Source organism: Rhinoraja longicauda, chromosome 15 (genome assembly GCF_053455715.1).
Source record: "Rhinoraja longicauda isolate Sanriku21f chromosome 15, sRhiLon1.1, whole genome shotgun sequence".
Classification (NCBI taxonomy): Eukaryota; Metazoa; Chordata; class Chondrichthyes; order Rajiformes; family Arhynchobatidae; genus Rhinoraja; species Rhinoraja longicauda.
This window is the reverse complement of record NC_135967.1, coordinates 16,059,635-16,083,539: the sequence shown is the minus strand read 5'-3', so window position 1 is coordinate 16,083,539 and position 23,905 is coordinate 16,059,635. Positions and strand designations below refer to the sequence as shown.

Here is a 23,905-nt window from a genome sequence, read left to right as displayed (position 1 = left end):
CATGCTGTGGTTTAATTCTCTGTTGTAGAACTCTGCATCTTTTTGCTTGTGCTCGATAAAATCAGCTTCAATTCTGACATTGATGCTTTGCCGCATCAGGTCAGATTCATGCTGTTTGAAGATAGTTTCTGCAAGTTGTATTTTCTGACATCAGAATGTTGTGTCTTACGGCTTGAGTTTCACAAGCCTTAAAAAATGCCCAAGCAATGAGTTTTTAAAAGTTCATTACTCTCCAAATCATATCATCATATCATATATATACAGCCGGAAACAGGCCTTTTCGGCCCTCCAAGTCCGTGCCGCCCAGCGATCCCCGTACATTAACACTATCCTACATCCACTAGGGACAATTTTTACATTTACCCAGCCAATTAACCTACATACCTGTACGTCTTTGGAGTGTGTTGAATTTTGCTCATTCCACATTTTTCATGTATTGTGCATTTCGTGTGTCTGATGGTATATTTGCATTTAATAGGAAAAAGACTGTAGTTCAGGATTCGGCCCTAGAAGGGCTGTATAAAGTATACAATGTAAAGCTGAATTGCAGGTCATTATACAGTATGTAAGTGGGGGGGGATCGTATAGTTTGCTCAATATTGTAGAGTTTTTGTATATAACTAGTTGAAGCCACGAGTTGTGGGAACACGTTGACCAAATGCTGTTTATCTTTTGATTTAGATACCATCAAACTGGATTAACCCTTCAGCGAGATATCACATTGGTATAAAAAATGCCTTTGAACTCTACCCCACGCCACTCAAGGAGCGAATTCAGGTAGGAAGACTAGATTCTCCTGTATTTGGACTGGATAGTACAACATTTCTCTACAGAAACACTCTGTTCTTCCATATTCCTCAGGGCCCAAACATTTACTGTGTAAATTCTGCCGTGGTTTGCCTTACCAAAAATGCAACATCTCGCATCTAGAAGCTTATGGGAGATGTGAAATTTCTCAAAGGAGCGGATTGTAAAACTTTACCCAGACCTGTGAATATTTAATGGTTAAAATATTGAAGTCTGAGTTGGACACTAAGGGACTCGGCAATATTAGGACTGGATAGAAATGTGGATTTGGCATGTAAAATTAGTCATGATATTACATTATAAAACAGGCTCAGCAGCTAAATTGCCCATAGGTGCTATTTCTAATGCTCCTATATTTCAGGCGGGGCTAAAGTCCACTTGCAAATAATTAATTGGATGAGATGTTACCAAATGCACAGCCAACTGTTTCCTCTGACACTACTTCGATCTTTTTAAAGAAGTATGCCAGTGCACCCTTTTTGGCACTTTTGTAAGATTTAATGTATTTGCGTCCAGTTGCTTGGAACTTCCACACTTAAGAGGCTGAACGCTGTGATGATGTACAGAGGGTAGGTACTTCATTAATGCTGTTCATTGAAAGATTGAAAGATACAGGATTGAAACAGGCCTTACGGCCCACTAAGTCCATGCTGACCATCAAACACCCGTTCACAATAGTTCTGTTATACTGCTTTCTCAACCACTCCCTACGCACGAGGGGCAATTTTACAGAGGGCAATTAACCTACAAACCCACACGTCTTTAGGATATGGGAGGAAACTGGAGCACATGGAGAACATGCAAACTCTGCACAGACAGCACCCCAAGGACATCATCGAGCCCGGGTTTCCGGTGCTATGAGGTAGCAGCTCTCTCCCAACTGTGCCAATGTGTTGTCCCTCACAACATGAGTCAGAATGAATCTTAGCAATTTCTCATGTTGTAGCCTTCTGTTTGTAAGGCTTTTCTATTTTTGGGTGATATTACAAGTTTTGCTCTTAAATGCCAACAATATTTTAAGATAGTTTTTTAAGCAAAGCATTGTCCTAAACAGGAGAGATAAGGAACTGCAGATGCTGGTTTACAAAAATGACAAAATGCTGGAGCAACTAAGTAGGTGACAATTCCGGTCGGGGCCCTTCAACAGACCCTAGAGCCTAAACGGAATCGTTCTTACCACTGGTCTGATTTATAGAACTCAGAGTTTATAGCACAGGAGGAATCTATTCAATTTTTCAGAATTCTCTTGATCCTTTTGTTCATCCCGGCCCTAATTTAGTATTTTTGCTCTTTATCAACAGCAAGAGAGACGGGAGAAGCGGTGGGATCCCGCTCATCGTGTTGCTGTGGCAGAAGCCCACCGAAGGCTGGATGAATTCAACACGACCCACACAAACCTGTCTCAGGTAGTTTGCCAGGGAAAGTGGGTGTGGAGTTACCCGAGCCCAGTCAGAGGAAGTTTGCATTGACATGAGGATTTATGGCTCAGTTTAATTTGCCATTCACTCAAATGATTTGGAGCTGAGCTGGGGTTTTGGAAGAATAACGTGCATTTCCATAACCTAAATTGGATATAACGCCATCTTTTCTTCATTGACACGGGTTTTATAATGCAATTTTCTCTGTGCGAGGGTTTTTAGAAATGCAAGTTTCGCTTGAGATGAGCACCTGTGTTTTCCTTTGGTGAAAGGTCTGGAAGGAAAATGAAGAGCAAATAGTTTTAGGTCAATTCATGGAAGATTCAACAGAAATGTTCAGATGGGAACTAGTTAAATGACTAAGGGGGGGAAATGTCAGGTGATGGGAAAGGTAGTATAAACATGAAGAGGGGATTTTTCTGAGTTTTGTTTGACATGGCGAAATTTTAGGTTCCGCTTTAGTTTGAATATTTATAACTAAAACCACCAACCCTCGCAGTGAATCATGCGGCATTATAGAGATGAGGCTGGAGATGGCAGTGCACTAGTTTGTAATTGGGTGACATTTGCAGCCCATTGTTATCATCTTCCTGGACTCCTAAGGGGACCACACCTCCATGCTCACTGGAGCTACTGGGAAGTATTGAAGAGATTCCATTGAAGCAAGTTAGATGGTGCTATTTATATCCACCAACTGCAGAAACTTTGCACCCCAGAATCAAGGGTTGTTCTTTGCTGTTGCTTTATAGAGCACTGAACAGTACCCTGAAGACATAAGATACTGCAGATGATGGAATCACAAGCAAAAAAATATAGTGCTAGAGGAACTCAGCTGGAGAAGTGTCCTGAGCTGAAATGCCACCTATCCATGTCCTCCACAGATGCTGCATCACCTGCTAAGCTACTTGCGGAATTTGTGCAATTCCAGCATCTACAATTACTTGTGATCCCCCAGAACTTGGGTCCTTCCTTCTGACAGCATTCTGGAGGGAAGGGAAATCTTTGCTGTCATAACGTGTTAACATGTCCTCTTGAAATTGGACTTTTCAACAGGAAGAGAAGCTTATCCTGGAAGACCTTCAGTGTCAGGTTGATCAGTTGGATGTTCAGGACAAGAAGTACAGCGACTTGGGACCTGTGTACGACTGCTTGGTTTGGCACGACGGAGAGAATTGGAGGTGAATTCATTTTATGTCATTTCAGTGTCAGTTCTTGAGACCCTTGTACAGTTTCACCACACCATTCTGGCAGATAAAACAAAGAACTCTGGCATTTCCAGGATTCAAATCACTGCTGATTAAATATTTAACTGAAGTAATGACTCAGCACCACAATTTCTTAATAAAAGCTAATTGCAGTAGCTTAACTAATTGTTGTAAGAGATTTACTTGCAGGCAAAAGAAGCTTGGTGGCATTATTGCAACAGCATATTTCTTCAAAAATAATGTCACAATTGAGAAAGAGAGTACAAAAATACAGGTGAACTTAGTGACTGAATTGCCTTTAGGCTCTTGTCCATGCAAACAATTGCTCAGTGAAAAAAAATAGAAAGCATATTGTCAGGGTTCATCACATCGTGGTTTGGGAACAGTTCCGCCCTAGACTGCAAGAAATTGCAGAGAGTTGTAGATGTAGCCCAGTCCATCGCTCAGAACAAACTCAGAATATCAGAATGCAGCCAACATAATCAAAGACTTGTCCCACCCCGGTCATTCCTCCCCTCTCCTGTCTGGCAGGACATACAGAAGCTTGAAAGCACCAGAGTCAGAAACAGTTTCTTCCACTCTGTTGGACACAAAAAGCTGGTGTAACTCAGCGGGACAGGCAGCATCTCTGGACTGAAGGAATGGGTGACGTTTTGGGTCAAGACCCTTCTCTCTTCCACTCTGTTATCAGGCTTCTGAACGGCCCTTCCATAAGCTAGGGTACAGTTCAATTCACCTCTACCCCATTGTAGACATTGAACTTTGTCTCTGGAACTGATGCGCTACTCTGCTGAGTATTCTGCACTCTGTATCCTCCCCTTTGCCCTACCCATTGTACTTGAGTTTGACTTGATCGTATTGATATATAGCATTAACCGATTGGATAGCATTTTCATTGTACCTTGCTACAATAAATCTAAACCTAATTTGAATGTGAAAAAACTTGTAACTCTTTGCTAAATGTGCTTGCTCTGATCTGTTTGAAATTTATCTTTAATGCGCCGCTCGTCTTTGTATTCTGCCTGCCTCTCTAGAGCTTGTCTTGACACCAGTGAATGTGGAGACCTGAGCAGCTGTCGAACTCTGAGGAGCTACAAGGAAGGCCACGAATACGCACAGCTGGGCAAGTCAGAAATGTTGAATTACTCCATCAATGTTTACGATGAAGGGAACATCCTCTCCATCGTCACCAACTCTGGTAAGTAGAAAGCAGAAAGGAATCTGCCCATTGTCCATTTTTCACTTTAAAAAAAATGTACATAAACTACAATCATGTTTCCAAAGCAACACAAAACATCGCTTATCCACGTTCTCCAGAGATGCTGCCCGACCCGCTGAATTACTCCAGCACTCTAAGTTTTGCCCAAGATTCCAACATCGGTAGTTCCTTGTGTCATTGTGTTTCTAATCTACAAAACACAGAATAGCTTGAATTGAATTGAATTGAAGGACTAGAGCAATGAGAATACCATTAATGTAACGCCAGTGAATATGATTTACAATGCCCTGGATGAAAGGGCTTCGGAAGCAATTTCAGCAGTGTTTCACTACCTGAGACGGAAAGGTTTGCTAAGTCTTGGGGAAAACTGTAGAAGTAGGGTTAACTAATCATCTCTATTACAGCTGGTAGAGCCCTGCCTCTCAGCACCAGAGACCCGGGTTCAATCCTGACCTTGGGTGCTATCTGTGTGGAGTTTGCATGTTCTCCCGGTGACTGCGCAGGTTTCCTCCGGTTGTTCCGGTTTCCTCCCATATCGTGCAGGTTTGTAGATTAATTGGCCCTAGTCTGTAGGGAGTTGATGTGAAAGTGGGATAACATAGAATTAGTGTAAACAGGTGATTGATGGTGTGTGTGGACTCCTGGGCCAAAGGGCCTGTTTCCCTGCTGTATCCCTAAACTAAACTCAAGCACTATGTAGACACAAGTGACTGCAGATGCTGAAATCTGTAACAAAAGTTAAACTGATGGGAAACACTCAATTCCACAAAATACTAACCAATCTTTTGCTTCCACAGATGCTGATCAACCTGCTGAGTTCTTCGAGTAGTTTATATTTTTGCTCTAAAGTATTGTGGACAGTAATGAGTCCAGAAGTTGGCATATTATGTTACATTTACACAAAGCGTTGGTAAAGCCACATTTGGAGTAGTATATTTAGTTTTGGTCACCCTGCTATAGGAAGGATGTCATTAAACTGGAATGAGTGCAGAGAAGATTCACGAGGCTGTTGCCAGGACGAAGGCCTGAGCTTTAGGGAGATGTTGGGCAGGGTAGGACTTTATTCCTTGAAGCTCAGGAGGCTGAGGGGTGATTTTAGAGGGGTAATTAAGATCATGAGGGGAATAGGTAGGGCAGATGCACAGTCTTTTGCCCAGAGTGGGGGAATCAAGAACCAGAGAACATAGGTTTAAGGTAAAAGGGGAACGATTTGATAGGAACGCGAGGGACAACTTTTGCACAAAGAGGAGTATATGGAACGAGCTGCCAGAGGCAGGTACTATAATATTATTTAACAGACATTTGGACAGATACAGATAGGAAAGGTTTAGAGGGATATGGGTGAAAGGCAGACAGGTGGCATTAACGTAGATGGGGTGTCTTGGCATGGGCAAGTTAGGCCGAAGGGCCTGTTTGCATGTCATATGACTTCATAAGTCTGTGCCTCTCATCTTGCTAAATGACTATGTAAATGCTGACAATTTTACATGCACAGGATCCCATGGAACGCACGTGGCTGCAATTGCTGCTGGGCACTTCCCCGAAGACCCGGAAAGGAACGGTGTGGCTCCTGGGGCTCAGATTTTGGCTATCAAGGTGGCTGACTCCCGGCTAAACACAATGGAGACTGGGACTAGCTTAATCCGTGCGGTAAGTGGCATCATGTTCATGGCAAAGGGTTTGCTGCCCAGTATGTACTAGTATATTCAGGTCTCCCCTTTGGACCTCATCTTCTTCCCTCCGCCATTAGTTGCTGTTTCTGAAGCTAGGCAGACCTCCCAACCCTTCCGAATTTGGTGGAAAGTTTCCGCTTTCTTATTTCATTTCCGCCATTCTGATTTCGCCTCACATTTTTCTGCAAAACACATGCCTCGCCCTCGCCCCGCCCCGCCGCTTGCCTCGCTTCACCGCTGGCCCGGCCTCGCCACTGTACGGAACAAAACAATTTTTTCTTTGTTGTAAAAAGTATTTCTGTTCAATAACCTTTCTATAATAATAGAATATACTTATGATAGGCCTGGCATTGTACATGTAGTCCAAGAACTACAGACTGTTGGAAATAAAGGTAATTTTTCACACGTGAATGTAGCGCAACACGTATGCGCATTTGGCATGCATACATTTTTTTGCTGAAAAGTTGCATTACGCGCCATATTATGAATTTTGATTTAAAATTCTGAATTTTGGACATCAAAATTTTGAATTTGTAACATTTGTAAAAGTCTGTGTAGGCCATAGCACTGGAGTTGTCTTGCCACGCCTCTGTTCCTTCAGGAAGCTGCTTAAAACCTGCCTCTGTCACTAAGCAGTTTGTTAGCAAAATGTCATTTATTTTTTAAACTAAATGTTTTTTTTAATAAAATGCTGTTTATTTTTTGTAAGTGCTTCTAAACAGTCCTTAGGGTACTGTTCAATTCATCTCTACTCCATTGAGGACATTGGACTTTGTCTTATGGAACTGATGTGCCACATGTTGAGAACTATATCCAAACATGCTACAATGCTTAGAATTACCTTCCCCTTTGCTCTATCGTACTTGAGTTTGAACTGATTGTATGCATGTATATCTGAGCAGGAAGGAAAACTCAGTCTGAAGAAGGGTTCCAACGCGAAACGTCACCTACTCCTTTTCTCCAGAGATGCAGCCTGACCCATTAAGTTGCTCCGCCACTTTATATCGATCTAATGTATAGCATGCAAAACAAAGTCTTTCACTGTACCTCGGTATATGTGACAATAATATACCTGAACCTGGATCCCATTGCCATCTCTAATTTTACCAGAATACGGCCTGGATTACAAGCTATCAGCTACAGGGAGAGGCTGCATAGACTTGGTTGTTTTCTCTGGAATGTCAGAGGTTGAGGGGAGACTTGATAAAAGTATATAAAATTATGAGAGGCATGGATTGGGTAGACAGTCAGGACCTTATACTCAAAGTGAAAATGTCCAACGCTAGAAGGCATGAGATGGGCAATTTTTTTTACACTGGGATTGGTGGACGCCTGGAACGCCCTACCAGGGATGGTGGTAGAGGCAGATACGGGAGTGATGCTTAAGATGTTATTGGATAGGCACATGGAAGTGCAGGAAATAGAGGGATATGGATCATGTACTGGCAGATGCTGTACATGAGTGGCATGAACTTTCATGTTCAGCGCAAACATTGTAGGGCGAAGGGCCTGTTCCTGTGTTGTACTGTTCTATGTTCTAATATGGAGATGTCATGCAACTACAGGGATGTTAGGCAGTACAGTGGATGAATCTTGGCTTTTCTTCTTCAGTAGTCCCTGTGTTCCCAATCTTCTTTGTCCATTTGCTTAATCTGGCCATTAACCCATGTATCTTAACCAGTCGATTAATACCTGAAGTGAAGCAGATGATTAAATGAAGGTTCAACTATTAATGGTTCATCTGAATTTCCCTGGAGTAATTATCTGAGCTTCTATGTAACCTGTGATGATTTATAACACTATAATTTGATTCATTGTGCTTTGTGCATTGTTCATGTGAATTGTGTGCATGGGTGGTAAGGTGGTGCAGCGGTAAGTTGCTGCCTTACAGCACCAGAGACCCGAGTTCAATCCTGATTTCGGGTGCTGTCTGTACGGAGTTTGTACCTTCTCCCCAAGACCGTGGTTTCATCCCACACTCCAAAGACGCACAGGTTTGTAGGTTAATTTGGCTTCGGTTAAAAAAAAAAAAAATTGTCCCAAGCATGTCGGATAGTGCTGGCGCATGGGGATTACTGGATGGCACGGACCCGGTGGGCTGAATGGCCTGTTTCCGCGCTGTATCTCTCAGCTAAACTCGGTGGGCCTAAGGGGCTGTTTTCACACTGTATCTCGAAACTAAACTAAATATTCCCATCTTTAATTCTTTCACCTTCAACTTTCCAGATGATTGAAGTGATCAAGTACAAGTGTGACCTTGTAAATTACAGCTACGGTGAAGCAGCTCACTGGCCTAACTCTGGGTAAGTCACAATCCATTGCATGTTACAGTGGTTTAAAATGGCCATATGCTGGACTATTGAAAAAGCAGTGCCGTTTATTAAATGGCTCCCGCAGCAGAAAGCCAGTAAACTGCACATCTCCTCGTCTATAGGTGGAACTGTGTCACCATACTTCTGCATCTGCTATTGCTCAGCAAGGAGTCCATACTCGGATACATATATAGTGCGGAGCATTGGAAATGAGCCATGTTGCTTACTGGGCAGTGTTGTTAATGGTACTCTTAAGCACCTAGAATTGTACGAGTATACTCTCCTGCTCCTTCTCCCTTGTGTTTGCAACGTCCACTTTCATCACTTCAGTCAATACCTGTGGCAGACACAAAATGCTGGAGTAACTCAGTGGGTCAGGCAGCATTTCTGGAGAACTTGGATAAATGACACTTCGGGTCGGGGCCCTTCTTCAGACCATCACAAGTGTCACCTATCGACATTTGCCAGAGATGCTGCCTGACTCGCTGAGCTACTCCAGCACTTTGTGTCTTTTTTTGTAAACCAGCATCTGTAGTTGCTTGTGTCTTATTACCTGTGGCAGTTTGTGCCGCATTCTCACTCTTTTGAAGTAAAGAAACTTCTCCTGAGGGCTTTTGTACACATTGAGTAATTATATGTGGAAGAGGATTGAATAAATACTAGAGGGAGAAAAGATTTGCAAGGCTGCAGGGAAGGAGTTGGGTGGGACTGACTGAATTGTTCTGTTGATTTTGACCTGTGTAGAACCCCTAAATACTCAAGAGTTCTGTCTGGCATTGTCGTCCCATATTAAAAAAATGCCCCAGGGAAAGCCATGGGTCAGGAAACAGGTGGTGCGCAAATAGCAAGCAATAAGGAGTTTGTTTTCAGTGGAATTTCTTGATGAAGTCTGCTCAGTCTGCTGAAATTTTAATTACGAGTGGGGACCTGCCAGTTTATTGGTGTCAGTATTTCAGCAGTTTGGCAAATTAATGGATATTAGCAAAACAAATCCTTCTCTTCCTGCTAACTGAAGGGCTCTGTGCAGACAGGGCAGACTACCCGGAAATGTGAATGAAATTACATTTTTGATTTTTGCTTTGGTAAAAAGCCAGTCTCATCAAGTCTTGACGTTTTCTCTGTGGTTGCTCTTTCTCGTGGGAACTTCGGACAACAAGGATCTCTTTCACCAGACTTACAGACTGATTTGTTATTCATTTCATTGCAACACAATCTGCCTGGCAGTCAGTCTTAACATAAATTCCAAAGGAGCATCCTGACCCGAATCATCCATCCATGTTCTTCTGAGAGGCTACCTGACCCGCTGAGTTACCCCAGCACTTTGTCTTTTTTAGGTAAACCCAGCATCCGCAGTTTCTTATGTCCCCAAATGTTTACCAATTTGTTGATTGTGTAAAAGAAAGCTAGTTTAATCGGCTCAGATGCTGCTGAATGGGTTTGCGTAGAATAATAGGAACAGGAGTAAGTAATTCGTCCATTCTAGTCTACCCTGCCATTCAGTACGATCATGGCTGATCTATCCTGGCCTCAATTCCTCGCATGCCATTTCCCCATTACCTCCTATTCCATGATCATTTACTTCCACATTAAGTATCCTCACTGATCCAGCCTCCACACCCTTCTGAGATAGAAAATTCCAGAGATTCACCCACCCCTTTTGAAAGATGTTCCAATGCACCTCAGTTTTAAATGATCACCACCTTATCTTGTAACGATATCTCCTCATTTGAGATCTTCCACTGGGAAGTGGAGACATCTGGCCATCTATCTTGTCATGTCACTGAGGATCAATGTTTCTGAAAAGGGGTCCTAACCCGAAACGTCGTCTGTTCATTTTCCTCCACAGATTCTGCCTGTCCTGTTGAGTTCCACAAGCACTTTTTTTTGTTGAACATTCCAGCATCTGGCGTTTCTTGTGCCACCAAGCAAGTCTTTCTAATTTCTTCCTTGTCATAGGGGGAGTATCATTTGTTTAATCAGAATTTCAGCATCACTTCTGACATTTGTCTTGGCCCATATATAAAGTCCACAATCTAATTCCCCTTTTCTTCTTCACCATAGAATGGTGGACACCTGGAATGCACTGCCAGAGAGAGTTTAGTTTGGAGATACACCATGGAAACAGGCCCTTTGGCCCACTGAGTGCACGCCGACCATTGAACTGTTAACAATGGTTCTATGTTATCCCACTTTTTCATTCACTCGCTCCACACTGGGGACAATTTAGAGCGGTCAATTAACCTACAAACCTGCATGTCTTTGAGATGTGGGAGGAAACGGGAGCACCCAGAGGAAACCCGCATGCTCATAGGGAGAACCTGCAATGTCCACCCAGACAGCACCAGATCCACCCAGATCGAACCTCAGTCTCCGGCACTGTGAGGCTGCAGCTCTACCAGCTGCGTCACTGTGTCGCCCCATAGTGGTTTCAGTTGCGTCGCTGACGTCGTTTATGAAGTGTCTCGGTAAGGACTTGAATTGCTTATGTGCAGAATGCTAGGGATCAAGTGCTGGGAGATGGACTTAACGCGGAAGGTGGCCCGTGAATTGGCATGGATAAGTTGATTCGAATTGTCTTATTCCATGCTGTACAGTTCTATGTTAATGGTTGCGGGTCAACCTGAAATGGGACCTTGAAGTGATCTGTCAATGAGAAGAAAAGTTTTGGATTCAGTGCAGTAGGAAACTGAGACTCAAATGGGGAAAATAATTAATGGAAAAAAGGCATATTGGCAGCTGGTTGGAGCTTTAACCTAATGAAATAAGTGCTCCTGGGACCACTGGAATAACAATATTTTTTAATTCTCTCGGCATTAATCATGGACAGAGATGAGCATGTAAATGAGTCATTCCTCCTTTGGGGCTTTGATGGTCATTAATCTGTTCACAACTGCTATTAAAATGTTAAAGCAGTCTTTTGAAAATAGTATAATAGATCCCAAGAAACCAGAACATGCTACATAGGTTATGCATCTGGAGGAAAGCTTCAAACCTCGAATAGCATATTGAGATTGTAAACGGCCTCGGTTACCCTGTAATATTATAGTAGTTTTGTATAGTCCATTAAAAAATAATATGCAATAGGGCTAGTGTATCATTGAGGATAATTATGGAAGTGCTTGAGAAATTAGTGTTATTCAGTGCAGTGGATAAGGTGATCTGAATGAGGGCTTCAAAGTTATAAAGAGTTACAGTACAACAAGGTAAATGGTGAACTTTTTCCCCCCACTATTTCTTCAGTTATTATTTTGAGCTAGTACCCTTTTATTAACACCTCTACATTAACTAGTAGGGGTGTTAATAAAAGGGTACTAGCTCAAAATAACAACTGAAGAAATTAAAGGGACGATATGAAAAAAATGATCTAATGCAGAGAATGCAAAGGACATTAAATTGTTGCTTTAAAACACTGAAGATAGACTGGTACAGGGACTGAGACCAGAATGGTCACTTTTTAGAGGACATGGGTATTAAGAACAGATGGGGATAGTACACCTCTTCTCTATCTTGAGAAGGTGACCCCTAATTTTAAGCAATGACCCTTCCTTCTAGATTCTTCCACAAGAGGAAACCTTTTTCCTCTGCATCCATTCTGCTTATGCCCTACTTGCATGTTTCGATTTAGTCCCCTCTTTTTCTTCTAAACGGCAACAGATTCAAGCCCAGCCTGGTCAGTCAACCTTCACTCCTTGGGCAAAAACAGCTATTCCATGTGTTGGTTCCATCAACCTCTACTGAGCTGCTTCCAACGCATTAAAATCCCTTCTAAAATAACCAATATTGTGCAGAGCACTTCTGACATAATGTCTCTGAACAAGTACAAGTGAAGCAAAACTGTTTTCATATTCAATTCCCCCAGCACAAAAGAGAGACATTCTGTTACATTTTTTAATTACTCGGTGTACTTGTATAGTAGCCTTTTGCAAATCATGCATTAGGACACCAAGCTCCTTCTGCATCTCAGACTTCTACAACCTCTCACTGCTTATATTACTCCTGCCATAGTGGATAACAACCTTTTCCAACATTTGTCACGATCTTTGCCAACTCACTTAATCTACCAGTATTACAGTGTAGCTTCCTTGCAACCTCTTAACAATGTTATTTTGAAAAGTTTATGCGTCATAAGCGCATTTCGCAATTGTACCTTTGGTATCTTCATCGTCTTTTATAAACATTGTAAAAAAGCTGAGTCTCAGCACAGATTTACTTGTTACTTCTTGCCAACCAGTGAAAGATCCATTTGTTCCTGCTCTGTTATGAGTTAGCCAACCAATATTCTGTCCATGCCAGTATATTGCACCCTATGCCACGAACTTTAATTTTCTACAATAACCTTTGGTGCGGCACCTTGCCTTTTGAAAATCTCAGCGTAGCGCATCTACCAGTATATCTTTATTTGCAGCACATGCTGCTACTTCAATAAATTAATCAAACACGGTTTCTTTTTCATGCTTCTGTGTCTGAGTTTGTTCCAGTAGGGCAGTTCCATGCAATTAACAGGAGACTCTGATAAACCAATATATTTTTAAAAAAAGGCATGGTGGCATGTCAGAGTGAGGCCAAACATAAATTGGAGGAACAGACCTCATATTTTGCTTAGGCAGCTTACAACCCAGCGGTATGAATATTAATTTCTCTAAGTTCAGGTAACTCTTACTTTCCCTCTCTCCCCATCCCTCCCCCACCCTAGTTCGCCGACTGGTTTCACTGTCCTGATTAATTTTATTGTTTGTATGCCTCGTAGAAAGGCTCGTAGAAAGGCATACAAACAATAAAATGAACCACTTACCTCTCCCCTTACATTCCTGGATTCCCCAACGTTCTCTTTCACACTTTCCCTCTCTGTGATTCTTTTTGCCATAAGCCTACTGTAACAATTGGTAACTTATCGGCACTTATGTCACTTGCCTGCATTTGGCTAGTGTCCCTCTGCTCCTGTCCTATTCAAGAACCTGTCCAAATGCCTTTTAAACATTGTAATTGTACCTGCCTCCACCTTCTCCTCTGGCAGCTCATTCCATATAATAACCACCCTCTGTATGCTCCTCTAGATGCCCCTTAAATTTCTCCCCTCCCATCTTAAACCCATGCCCTCTAGTTTTGGATTCCCCCATGCTCGTAAAACATTCTCATCAACACCCCTCAGATTCTACCCCTCACCCACACACAAGGGACAATTTACAGAGGCCGTCTTTGGGATGTGGGAGGAAACTGGAGCACCCAGAGGAAGCTCACTCGGTATTAGGAAAAATATGCAAGCTCCACACTATCAACGACAGGTCGGAATCGAACCCTGGTCTCCAGCGCTCTGAGGCAGCAGCTCTACCAGCTGTGCCATGGTACCATCCCTGTGGGTTGTGAGCACTGAACAGGGGATGGCACTGGAGTTAATTGGAATGAATTTCTAAAGAGCCAACATGGATGTGTTTGACAATGCTGTCATTCCAGGACTCTATTCCTTGGGGTGCAGGAGGATGAGGTGTACAAAAGCATGAGAGGAATAGATCAGGTGGATGCACAAGTCTCTTGCCCAGAGTAGGGGAATCAAGAACCAGAGGACATAGGTTTAAGGTGAGAGGGGAAAGATTTAATAGAAACCTGAGGAGTAACTTTTTCACTCAGAGGGTGGTCGATGTATGGAATGATCTGCCGGAGGAGGTAATTGAGGCAGGTAGGCAGGTAATATCACAACGTTTAAAAAACATTTGGACAGGTACATGAATAGGACAGGTTTAGAGGGATATGGGCCAAATGCAGGCAGGCGGGACTAGTGTAAATGGGACGTGCTGGTTGGTGTGGGCAAATTGGGCCGAAGGGCCTGTTTCCGTGCTGTATGACCATGATTTTTTTCTATTCGTCCTTCTAGGAGGATTTGCAAGGTGATTGAAGAAGCAGTTTTGAAGCACAACGTTATCTTTGTGTCCAGCGCTGGCAACAATGGCCCCTGTCTCTCCACAGTTGGTGCTCCTGGAGGTACCTCCACCCATGTAATTGGTAAGTGTGAGAATGGAACCCCACTAAACAGATATGGATCACACGCTCTCAGTTGGAGTGCATCATTGCTTTCTAGTTTTCGTTGAAGCGCATTAAGTCACTTGACTCTCAAAGAGTTGCTGCTGCTGCTACTTTCCATCTTGTACACGCTTTGTGCATTAGTTTATGCAGCAGAACAATTCCCTTCCAAGTGCACGGAGAGATTTGTGTTCAAATCCCTCCATGACCCTTGCCTTGCTCTCTTTATCACTCGTAAGAGGCCTGTAATCTTCGGTAAATTAACCTGCCACCAGGGCAACTTTCTGTTCGGTGTTGGCTCAGCCCCAATGGCTAGAATTCCCCCCCCCATTCTCAACCACCTATCCAAGATGCCCTGTAAGATCTCGCCTCATTTGCAAAGCATTTGGTTTCCTATAGTAATATCCTCTTGTTGGCCCAATGTCATGTTATTTTCTGATTAAAGCTTGTGTGAGATCCATGTTTTGGCGCCATTTTGTAAGTCCAGTCCGCGCTCTGGTTGTCCTGAACGGTGCTCTATCTAGGCAAGCCCCAGGCTGCTGTGGCCTCCAGCCATCACTTTCCCTTGTACGTGTGGACCGACCAGCGAATTAACGTCCTCTGCTCGCCAGTCCACCTTTGTTCCCTGGGAGAGCCTCTGCTAAAGTACAGCAGATGCTGGAAGCCCGAAATGCAAAAATAGAAGGTTGGAAGTACAGAGCAGATTAGGCACCATCCTTGGATTGAAAAAACAAGGGAGGTGTGGTGGCGCAGCTGGTAGTGCCAATGTCTCACAGAGCTAGCGATCCAGGTTTAATTCTGACCTTGGTGTCTGTGAAGCTTGCACATTCTCCCTGTGACCATGTGGGTTTCCTCCAGGATGCTCCAGTTTCCTCCCACATCCCAAAGATGTGAGGGTTTGTAGGTAAATTGCCCCTAGTGTGTAGGAAGTGGATGAGAAAGTAAAATAACAGAAATAGTGTGAACGAGTGATTGGTAGTCGGTGTGGGCTGAAGGGCTTGTTTTCATGTTGTATCTTTGAAACTTAAAACTAAAAAGACTCGAGCGCAAACATAATGAAAATCCATTGATCTAAGCCTGCTTTCTCTTCAAATTGTACACTGAAATCTTGCTACCTCTCAGTTGAACTATCCCCTCAACCACTTTCCTCTCCCCTTACATTCCTGGACTCCCCTACATTCTCTCTCACACTTTCCTTCTCTGTGATTCTTTTTGCCATTAGCCTACTGTAAGGGGTAATTTATTTGTCAGCTAATCTATCAGGACATCAATTGGACATGGGAGGAAACAGGAGCACTTGTGAAAACCCATGTAATCGTGGAGAGAGCATGCAAACTCCGCACAGACAGCAGCAATGAACCCGAGTCCCGAGCATCAGCACTGAGTGCTGTGCCACCATGCCGCCACAAACCTTATCAGGAACTGTTGCTTCAACTTCAATTCCTCACCAGGTGACCATTTGGTTCTGCTTTGGGTTCAGTCACTGGCAACTTGTTCATAGCTTTGCTGACTTTAGCTTGAGATCTGGGAACAAAATGAAAACAAAACTTGGTATATTGCCCCACCAAAGAAAGATGAAATGTTGTCATACAAAACTGGATGGAGATAATTTGCACTGAAAGTACCTTCAACACAAACAATGACTTCACCCTTTACTGGCCAGAGATGAATCTAAATTTCGCTCGGTGTTGTGCCGAGTGACAATAAAGTGTTGTTATGTTATGTTATGTTATGTTAATGTTGGACACAAGACACTGCAGATGCTGGAATCTTGAGAGAACACAAAATGCGAGAGGAACTCAATGGTTCAGGCAGTATCTTTGGAAACAATGGGCAGGTGACTTTTCTGTTCAGAATTCTCCTTCAGACTCAAGTCTCAGAGTCCTCCAACACTTTGTTTGAAATTAATGTTGGTTCTAAACATGGGACATGACTAGTTTCACAGAGAATCAAAATATATATATCCAGCTTTGCAAACTCATACCCCCCTTTACAGTGTCAAGATGATTGCAAGTGTGGGTGATTGTAATGTGTTACGTTATTAGGTGTTGGTGCATATGTCAGTCCAGACATGATGATCGCAGGATACTCCATGCGGGAACGGTTGCCAGCGAATCAGTACACCTGGTCATCGAGGGGGCCTTGGTAAGAGCTAGCTTGTTTTGGTTTGGATAATGTACAACTATCCCATAGACCAAAGGGTTTCTTAGTGAGCAGCATTTGAAAGTCATAGGAAGTCTATTTTAAAACTAACTGTATTAGTCTGAACGTGTAGATTGTGAGCAGGGCCCAGATCATCACAGTCTCGTTAACTTCCTTCCATTCAGCCCTTCACAGTTCATGGCATCAGGAAATATTGTCAAGGATGTCTGTCACCCTGGCCGTTTTCTTTTCTCTCCTCTAATCTCTGGGAGAAGACACAGAAGCTTGAAAGCTCAGGCGTCCAAACCTAAGAACAATTTCTTCCCACTGCTATCCGATTCGTGAACTAACCATCTCTTTTACACTCCCCTTCCCAGAGCAGTAACCACATACTGTTCATCCTCTTCATGTTCTCTGGAGATGTTGCTTGACCCACTGAGTTAGCCAAGCACCTTGTGCCTATCTTTAGTATAAACCAGCATCTACAGTTATTACAGACGATTATTCTTTACCTCATTGGCTATTCCATTAATGTACATTTTCATTACTTTTCTCTACTCTGTTTTAGCACTGCGTGCTGTTTCGCTCTTGTTATATTTATTGCTGTATTTATTATTATTGTATGTATGCTGTTTACTCTGAGCTTCATGTGAACAAGGGATTTCATTGCACCCTGGTGCATATGACTAGACCAATATGTAGCTGCAATAGAGAGAGCATCAGATCAGTAGGCTTTTCACCCTCAAATGTCTTCTGGCCATTAAATTGAATGGCTAATCCTTGTGTCCCTCCAAGAGTCAAGATCACCCTTCAGCCTCCGACGGTCCAAAGAAAAAAAAGTACCAGTCTATCTCGCATCTCCTTATAAGTCAAGCCCCCAAGCCTAAGTGATAAGCTGGTGAATCTCCTCCGCACCCTTTCCAACTTGAGGGAGGGTGAAGTGGACATAGGTTGGGGGACAGGAATGCAGTTAATGGTGGGGGGTGGGGCGGGGAGAGGAGGGTGTGGGGTTACAATGTATCTGCAAGCAAAAAGACGTACACGGCTTGCTGATTCCAGAATTCTGTTGGCGTGAAAGCCTTGGCACAGAATTCAGACACAGTATGTCTCCTTTAACGTCAGTAATGAAATAACGTTTCCTAGATCTGTTTCCAATCTGATCTGGATTATTTCCAATCTGCAGACAAACGCGCAGTAGGGTTGAGAATAATTCTATTCCGTGGCTGACAGGTTTACTCCCACCACTGTTTCCCTGCAGCACTGTGGCTTCTGCCTACAGCAATTAAGACATTGAACCATCAGGAAAACTGGGAAACTGTATCAAAGTCAAAAGTGCAATGGATCTTGAGAAGGCAACGCGCCTTAGCTTTTGGATCTAGACAGATCGTTTTCCGAAGAATTTCTTTACTTGTTGTGAACCCCTGAATTAGATCACTAATTGCAATAGCGACAACTGCAAAATTATTAAAATGACTGCAAAATGGCATGTTTAGCTTTGTCTATTATTGATATGTGTACCAAGGTACAGAGAAAAGCTTTTTTTTTCTATCAAAGAGACTTTACCTTACTTTAGACTTAAACATAGCTCGGAAACAAGCCTTTCAGCCCACCGAGTTCACTCCGACTAGCATTCACCATGTTCACTACCGCTATCCTACACACGAGGGACAATTCACAATTTTTTTTTGCCGAAGCCAATTAACCTACAAATCTACACATCTTTGGAGGGTAGGAGGAAACCAGACCAACCGGAGAAAACCCACGTGGTCACAGGGAGAACGTATAAACTCTATACAGGCAGCACCCGTAGTCAGGATCAAACCCAGGTCTCATGCGCTCTAGGGCAACAACTCTACCGCTGTGCCACTGTGCTGCACAATCATCTTTCACAAATGTTTGCTGACTTAAAATGATTCCTGATCTGACAAAGACTCAATCCTAAAATCTTCTCCGGGAGGGGTCCTGACCTGAAGTGTTGCCTGTTCGTGTTCTTCAGAGAAGTTGCCTGACCTTCTGGATTGCTTTAGCACTTCGGGTTTAAAAAAATCTTCCCGCTTGGGTTGAAATTTCTCTTTGCTCTCACCTCTCCCAAACTCTGTAAACTCCCCTGGCCCAACAAAACTTGGAGGCCTCTGCATTCTTCGAATTCTAAGATCTTGTCCAAGTTTGAATTTAATCGGTCATGCGCTTTCATATATGAATATTCTAAACTCTGGAATCACCTCCCCAAACCCCTTGAACTCTTTTATTTATGATGTTGAAAAAAGCCAGTCCCTTTGTCAAAGATAAAATAGAACCGGAACATGCTGGAAATACTCAGCAGGTTAAGCCACATCTTTTGGAACGGAAGTAGCTGGTATTTCAGGTTGAAGACTCCTTGTCAGAAGAGGGACGGAGGGAAAGGAAGCTTATTAAACTACAGGGAGGATATGTCTCTGAGAAGGTAAAACAGGCTGATCGTGGGATAAGCTGTAAATAAGGTTACTTGGGTAGTGAGTTAATAAGAGCAGTTAGAGCAATGAGGCAACCAGAACTGCACACAACCCTCCAAATGCATCACGACTTTCCGACTCTTATGCCATGACCAATGAAGCAAGCAAACCGTATGCCTTCATTACTACTTCATATACTTGTGTTACTACTTTCAGGAAGCTATGGATTTGAACCCTAAGATCCCTCTCTTCATCAATGCTGTTTTGGGTCTTGTCATTAACTCTACAGTTTCCCCGTACAATCTGAATCATTTTGAAGAAGGGACTTGAGCCAAAACGTCACCCATACCTTCTCTCCAGAGATGCTGCCTGAGTTACTCTAGTATTTTGTGTCTATCTTCAATTTAAACTAGCAACTGCAGTTCTTTCCTACACTTACTAATTTATTGCCTGACTTACTGAGTGTATTGTGTTTTACTTTGTTGGTTTTTTTGACAAACCAGCATCTGCAGTTCTGCGTGTCTCCCTTTACATTCTTGTTTTGTTTTGTGAATTCTTCCACGATCTTGTGGTTTGACTGAGGGAAGTCCTTTTGCTGGTCTGTGATTGCTGCTCGGTTTCACCTGGCAACTTGCAACTCTAAGCATCGTCTCACTTTCAGTTTTGTCAAAGGCTCATTAACTCTGTTTCCAGACTCCTGTTTTTATGTCAGATTTCCATTATCTGTAGTTTTTCCATTTTTATCAACAGCACATCCCGTCAATGTTGCCCTAAAATAAAAAACTTCAAGGAGAAATGAGCCCACATCGTGACGGTGACCAGTTGAGGGTAGCTTCACCTAATAGATGTAGAAATAAAGAACTGCAGATGCTGGTTTATACCAAAGATAAGGTACAAAGTACTGGAGTCCTTTTTCTCCGGAGATGCTGACCTACTCCAGCACTTTGTGCCTACCTTCACCTTATGAAGCCTGTTCCAGGGTTTAATCCCAACCAGCAACTTGATGAGGATCTCACTTGGGCAGAGTCTTTGTTTCAACATAATTTCCTTGTTGTCATTCTTGCCTGAATATATTTGTAATGGCTGTTGAGCAGTTGGTGTCTCTACGTTTATTAAATACTGACCAATTTCCTTTTCTGTCCCTCATGGCTTGTCTTCTTGATATTACTGATTAAGGCATTTTGAAGCACAAAACGAAAAAATTAAATCTGGGTAATGTGATAGTTCTGTTGAAATGTCTGCACTGATGAAGAAAAACATCTGGACAATTATTGAAAATTAAATGGAATATAAAAAGACACATTTTGTAAAACGCAGAGGATTTAATGTTCTGTTGCTCCTGTGTAACTAATTTCATTGCATCAGCCTTTTTCAAAAGATGATGTGCAGTTCGAACCTGCGCATGTCAAAAAATTAAAATCATATGGACCTCCTCAGGCAGAGCATCGCTTTTAAAATTTAAGTGCAAAATCAGAAACATCTTGTTATTTGTGCGGCAGTGAAAAACGATGAGGCACATTGGCACAGGTAATAATGCCACTGCTTCATAGCGCTGGAGACCTGGGTTCAATCCTGACCTCCAGTGGTTGTCTATGTGGAGTTTGCACATTCTCACTGCGACCATTTGGGTCTTTTGCGGATCCTCCGGTTTCCTCTTGCATCCCAAAGATGTGCAGATTGTTTGGTTAATTGACCACTTTAAATTGCCGCGAGTGTTAGAATCTGGGAGAATAAAAAAATGGTCCTGATTATAAATGTGTGGCAAGTAGTTGGCATGAACCCGGTGAGGGAAAGGGCCTGATTCACTGCTGCATCTCTCCACCAATTGATTTCTTGCAGCTTGCTGTGCCACCAACATGTTTATGTTGCATACCTTGAACACTTAGGTATCTATTCACAAAATGCTGGAGTAACTCAGCAGGTCAGGCAGCATCTCAGGAGAGAAGGAATGGGTGACGTTTCGGGTCGAGACCCTTGACTAGGTATCGAGTCAATTTGAAGAAGACCATGAGGGACTTTGAATTTTTATTTGTCTACATTCTGGCAGAGCTCGGTTGACAAGGCTATTATATTTTGATAGCTACTGATAACATCATTTCAATCAATTGGAAGTTAGTAAAGGGTAGAGACACAAGAGACTGCAGATACTGGAATCTTGAGCAAAAAATGCTGGAGGAACCCAGCAGGCCAGGCAGCATTTCTACATGGGAATGAACGGACAACATTTTGTGTCTGGGCCCTTTTTTTCAGACTGATGGATTAGGGGAGAAAGTCCTCATCTGCCACCCTTTTGTCTCCAATTCACCTCTCACCTTTGTCACTCACTCCATTCATCTGCCAAACACCCCCTTCATTTGTATCCCTATCTTTGCCCCATCTACACTTCTCTTTTCCAGCTTTCTCCCCCCAACTCAGCCTGAAGAAATGTACTGACCAAAGGCATCGACTGTCCATTTCCCTCCATAGAAGCTGCCTGACCTGCTGAGCTCCTCCAGCACGTTCCTCCTTACTTTACTAGAAGGACAGTTCAAACTTGCTGCTATTTAAGAGTTCTCTGCACATTTGCTGAGTCCCTGGGAGTTAATTAGCTCAATATTTACGCATTGGAAGCCACAAATAAAATATGGGATGTGAAACTCAAGGGATAATATTCAGGGGATGGGACCTTTTATTAATGGTGGTTCCTGCCCCTGGAAACATGTTCAGGATTAATGGCAGCTTCTGAAAGCTGATGATAATTAAATAATTTTTTATGTATTTGTGCTTGGCATGGAATTCCCAGATTCAACAATTTTCACTTCTCTTGCACCCCTGTCAGTCAGGTATATTTTAATTATTTTCGGCTTGCTAACATTTGTCTGAATCCACCCGACTGAGGCCATGTTGAGATAACGTGTGCTTTTTGATTCAATTAGTGTGGACGGAGCCCTGGGAGTGTGCATCACTGCTCCAGGTGGAGCCGTGGCATCTGTCCCCAACTGGACCCTACGTGGCATGGAGCTGATGAATGGCACCTCGATGTCCTCACCCAACGCTTGTGGAGGCATTGCTCTGCTCATCTCAGGTACACGGAGGCAGTCTGCAATAGTGTTGCTCTCCCTTCCACTGCTGTTTGGATGCATGAACATGAGGGATGCTTAATGGCATGGTCAGCACAAGCATAGCGGGTCGAAGGGCCTGTTCCTATGCTGTACTGTTCGGTATTCTCTATAATCCCTTTGCCGATTAGTTTCACTCTCAGGCCTCATGATTTTGAACACCTATCTTGGGGAAAAAGATCCATATTTTATTCTATTAAGTCCCTCATTAATATATGCTCTTTAATTATATTGTGTTTTTGCATTAACTCTATGTATTCCCATTCCACTCCCCTAATTCTCCCAACTACCCTCTTCCTACCCCAGATTTTTCCACCTACCTACATATCAGCAGTAATTTATAGAGACCAATATTAACAGTTCAGCCTGCGAAACATTGGATGTGCAAGGAAACCTCGAGGAAACCCACGTGCAAACTCCACACAGACTGCAGCCAAGGTCAGGATTGAATCTGGGTCTATGGAGCTATGAGGCAGCAGCTCTACAAGTTCCGCCACTGTTCTGCTCTTTTGTGAAGATTATTAGGACGGCACAGTGGCGGAGCTGGTAGTGCTGCTGGCTCACAGTGCCAGAGACCCGGGTTCGATCCTGACCTCGGTTGCTGTCGGTGTGGAGATTGCACCTTCTCCCTGTGACCATGAGGGATTCCTCCTGATGCTCCGGTTTCCTCCCACATCCCCAAGACGTACGGGTTTATGGGTTAATAGGCCTCTATAAATTATTCTTCATGTGTAAGGAGTGGATGCAAATGGAACTAGGGTGAGCGGAAGATTGATGGTCGGGGTGGATTCGATGGGCTGAAGGGCCTGTTTCCATGCTGTTTAATGGATTTTAACTGCAGTCTAAAACCTTTATGTTCCCATTATTGATATTAGCTTTTAAACATATTTAATTAATAGAATTTAAATTCCCAAACTGCCCTGCTGGGATTCAAATTATTGTCTGCTTATCAGTGGTCCGAGGCTGCAAATATTGATTTAGTAATTTAAACACTCTGGAAATTTGACTCTGAAAAGTGAGACTATATTTTCTTGTTTTTAATCTTTCGTTGTATCACGTGATCAGTACACCAAAGAATTTCACTGTACCTAGGTGCCTGTGACAATAAAGTGCCATTGAAACTCACTTTCATGTTTGGCAGCTTCAGTGCAAATTGAAAGGGTGATTCTCATCCTTATATTTTATTGTGCCACTCTTTCAGTGCCAACCTCACTGTTGTTTTCACGTTAGGTTTGAAAGCAAACGGCATTGGTTACACTGTGCATTCTGTGCGCCGCGCTCTGGAGAACACAGCAGTGAAGGTGGAGAATGTGGAAGCATTTGCACAAGGCCAAGGGATCGTTCAGGTAACCCATCATCTTACCCGTCTTTCTGAAGGTACTTTGCCTCAATTGTTACGTTCATTCAATACCAGGTTGTATTTCAAGGATTAAAATTGCACACCCATCCAGTTGAAAACGGCCCAGGTGGACGATCAGCGGATGGAATGATTCATGGCCAAATAAGCATGAGTGGAGGGGTACAGGTTGGTGGTGAGAATTATGGTAACCCAATAGAACTGTTCCCCACTCCCAATTTATCTAT

The 23,905-nt window shown here is 43.0% G+C and overlaps 1 protein-coding gene across 2 annotated transcripts in view; it reads left to right on the top strand.

Moving 5' to 3' along the window:
• LOC144600541 (tripeptidyl-peptidase 2-like) overlaps positions 1 to 23,905 on the top strand; it is an 88,598-nt gene that overhangs the window by 9,589 nt on the left and 55,104 nt on the right. For both annotated transcript variants that reach the window (XM_078412224.1, XM_078412225.1), the window contains exons 3-12: positions 682 to 777; positions 2,109 to 2,213; positions 3,279 to 3,403; positions 4,465 to 4,628; positions 6,145 to 6,299; positions 8,549 to 8,625; positions 14,504 to 14,631; positions 16,695 to 16,794; positions 22,139 to 22,287; positions 23,552 to 23,667. In XM_078412224.1, the coding sequence (XP_078268350.1) occupies positions 682 to 777; positions 2,109 to 2,213; positions 3,279 to 3,403; positions 4,465 to 4,628; positions 6,145 to 6,299; positions 8,549 to 8,625; positions 14,504 to 14,631; positions 16,695 to 16,794; positions 22,139 to 22,287; positions 23,552 to 23,667 (1,215 nt within the window). The remainder of the gene's footprint in view (positions 1 to 681; positions 778 to 2,108; positions 2,214 to 3,278; positions 3,404 to 4,464; positions 4,629 to 6,144; positions 6,300 to 8,548; positions 8,626 to 14,503; positions 14,632 to 16,694; positions 16,795 to 22,138; positions 22,288 to 23,551; positions 23,668 to 23,905) is intronic.